Genomic DNA, 2914 nt, shown 5'->3' with positions numbered 1-2914 from the left:
CACCTTCCGTGGGCTGATGGCCAAGCCACTGGGCACTGTGCCACCGCGCACCCAGCCCCAGCTCGGGGGGTCCCCGCCGGGCATAGAATTTCCGCCGCCCACGGCAGGAGCAGCCCCAGCCCCCCCGGCTCCCTCCCAGTTGCCGCTCGCCCTCCCCGCAGAGCCAGGCCTGGCAGAGCCGTGACTCATCAGCCTCCGGCCGCTCGCAGGCAGCAGCGCTGGCTGGCGGCCCCGACGCGGCCCTGGAAGCCGGAGCGCAGCCGTGCCCACAGGATGCCCACCCGGCCGAGGGCATGGAGCGGAGCAGCCCTCCTTGCAGCCCTGTGCTCCACGGCACAGCTGGGACAGGTCCTGGGGAGGCCACCCTTATGGCCGGCATCGCGGTGCCAAGCCCCGCTCCCACCAGGGAGCCTGGCGTAGACGGTGCCCAGTCTGCGCTGGAGGGCCCTGAGACATTGATGTCTGCAGAGGCGGCTGCCGAGAGCAGCGCGTGCCCCACCAGTGACGCGGAACGCACCCCAGACAAAACCTTCTCCAGCAGCAGCTTCCCTGGTGGCGATGATGGCAGCGATGAGGACACGGCAGAGCTGACTTCAGGAGTCTTCACCGACTTCTCCGGGGATTACGTGGAGCGGGCAGACATGGCGCCGGCATTCAAGTCCTTGCAGAAGCAGGTGGGGACACCGGACTCCCTGGAGTCGCTGGACATCCCCTCTACTGCCAGTTCCTGCGAGGTGTTCAGCCCCACCGCCTTCACATCTGCCGGGCAGCCCAAGGCTGTGGACAGCGGCTACGACACAGAGAACAATGAGTCTCCTGAGTTCGTCCTCAAGGAGCCCCACGAGCCCCGTGAGCCCGAGGCCTTTGGCCAGATAGGGAAACCACCCCTGGGGCTGCCGGGAGGGGACGGGGACAACCCGGCCCCCGAAACGCGGCTCTCAGCATCCTTCAGTACTGAGCTGCATGGCCTCTCCGAGAAGAACCCCTACCGTGACTCTGCCTACTTCTCCGACTACGACACCGAGGCTGAGCGAGGCCCCAAGGATGAGGAGGACAGCGATGGCTCTGAGACCCCGGAGGCAGAGAAGGAGGGACCCCAGCCCCACACGCAGGACATGGCACAAGCCCCCGAGTTGGGGGAGGATGCACTGCACCCCCCTGGAGCACCTGGCAGTCCCCTAGCAGCCCCCAGCACAGTGCTGGCAACCAAAGCACTGGACGTGGGGGTCTCTGTGGGGGACTGGCAGGGAGCAGAGACTGGTTGTCCCACTGTGCAGGAGCATGGCACTGAATTCCCAGCACGAAGCACTTCCCCGTGCCCCGATGGTGATGTGCTGGGAGACTCTGTGCCAACCAAGACTTTCTCCTTGTCCCCAGTGCCAGACAGTGAGGAGCCAGTGCCGGGCGAAGGGACCCATGAGGCTGAGAGCATCCCTGGACTGGGTGAACATGTGGCTGGGGGTGAACAGACTATGCCTCCTGTGCCAGGGCTTGGGGCAGCGGGGCTGCCCCCAGAGGGCACCAGGTTGGGCATCACGCCTGGAGGGGATGCGCCCGGGGGTCCCAGCACGCTGCCATCAGGGAATGAGTCACCGATGGGTATCTCCTTGCTCCCATCCACCTCTGAGCGCCGAGAGGAGCCCGAGGAGGAGGAGGAGGACACGGAGGACAGTGATGAGTCGGACGAGGAGCTGCGCTGCTACAACATCCAGGAGCAGAGCGAGGAGAGCGAGGAGGAGCCGGCCGCCGTCCCCATTGTGGTGGCTGAGAGCCACAGTGGCAGGAACCTGCGCAGCCTGCTCAAGATGCCCAGCCTGCTCTCCGAGGCCTTCTGTGAGGACCTGGAGCGCAAGAAGAAGGCCGTGTCCTTCTATGACGATGTCACCATCTACCTCTTTGACCAGGTGAGCGGCCCCAGCAAGGCAAGGTGGGCACGCAGTGGTGGGCACGGTCTCCGATAATGGCATTATCCCCCACGGTGTCTCCTTTGTGCAGGAAAGCCCCACACGGGAGCTGGGCGAGCAGAGCTTCCCAGATGTCCCTGAGCCCTTGGCGCAGCCCCCAGCCAGCAGCAGCCCCACCAGCCCTACCAGCCCCACGGAGAGGCTGAGCGCATCAGATGACTCCTCGGATGGCAATGCCTCAGAAGAGAGTAAGGGGGCTGCGGGGTCAGGGAGTGGCAGTGGGCTGACGCTAATGACGGGCTCAGCGCCCAGCCCTTCACTCTGTGTTGCAGGTGGAGGCTTTGAGTGGGACGATGACTTTCCGCTCATGCCGGTGAAGCCATCCCTGATGTCCTCTCTGACACCGGCAGAGCCTGACCCAGCCGTGCCCACGCTGGTGCCGACCCCAAAACAGGTGCTGCCCCTCCAGTTCTCCCGCTTCACAGTCTCTCCTGCCCCGGTGTCCCGGTTCTCCATCACCCACGTCTCCGACTCAGACATGGACTCCGTAGGAGGTGAGACCTCAACCGGACCCCCCTGCCCCTCTAGCACAGCTCTGTCCCAGTGTCCCCACAGCACCATCACCCCCAGGTGATTTTGTTCCTCCTGGTCCCCTCCTCACACCACCTCTCTGCTCACTTCCAGGCAGCAGCGAAGACGGTGACCGGGAATGAGCCAGAGTGCACCTCACCTGCCTGCGTCCTCAGCACGGTACTGGCACTGGCACCGATACTGGCACTGGCACTGGCACTGGCACTGGCCAGCGACTGCAGAGGACAGGGGCAGCCAGAGCCTGGTGTGGCTCCAGGCACCGTGCTCCGTTTTTTAGGCAGATGTGGTTGGAAGGAATTTGGGTGCTGCTGGCTGGAGCCGGGCACAGCCCAGGTGTGTGCCAGCGGTGCGTGTGCGAGTGGATGGCTGCGTGTGTATAAATAGACATATATATATATATAGACATATATATATATAAT

General features: G+C 64.3%; 1 protein-coding gene across 1 annotated transcript; it reads left to right on the top strand.

Annotated features, from left to right (window-relative positions):
• Position 1: 1 nt before the first annotated feature.
• Positions 2-2907, top strand: LOC104913766 (serine/threonine-protein kinase LMTK1-like; the record flags this gene model as incomplete). Its single annotated transcript, XM_010721304.2, is given in 5 exon segments — positions 2-88; positions 90-1904; positions 1996-2152; positions 2237-2458; positions 2589-2907. Coding segments are annotated over 5 exon segments (2310 nt in total), but the record flags the coding sequence as incomplete, so codon positions are not given.
• Positions 2908-2914: the final 7 nt, after the last annotated feature.

Source organism: Meleagris gallopavo, chromosome 20 (genome assembly GCF_000146605.3).
Source record: "Meleagris gallopavo isolate NT-WF06-2002-E0010 breed Aviagen turkey brand Nicholas breeding stock chromosome 20, Turkey_5.1, whole genome shotgun sequence".
Lineage (NCBI taxonomy): Eukaryota > Metazoa > Chordata > Aves > Galliformes > Phasianidae > Meleagris > Meleagris gallopavo.
The sequence above is the reverse complement of the archived record's forward strand: the minus strand, read 5'-3'. Positions and strand labels throughout refer to the sequence as shown.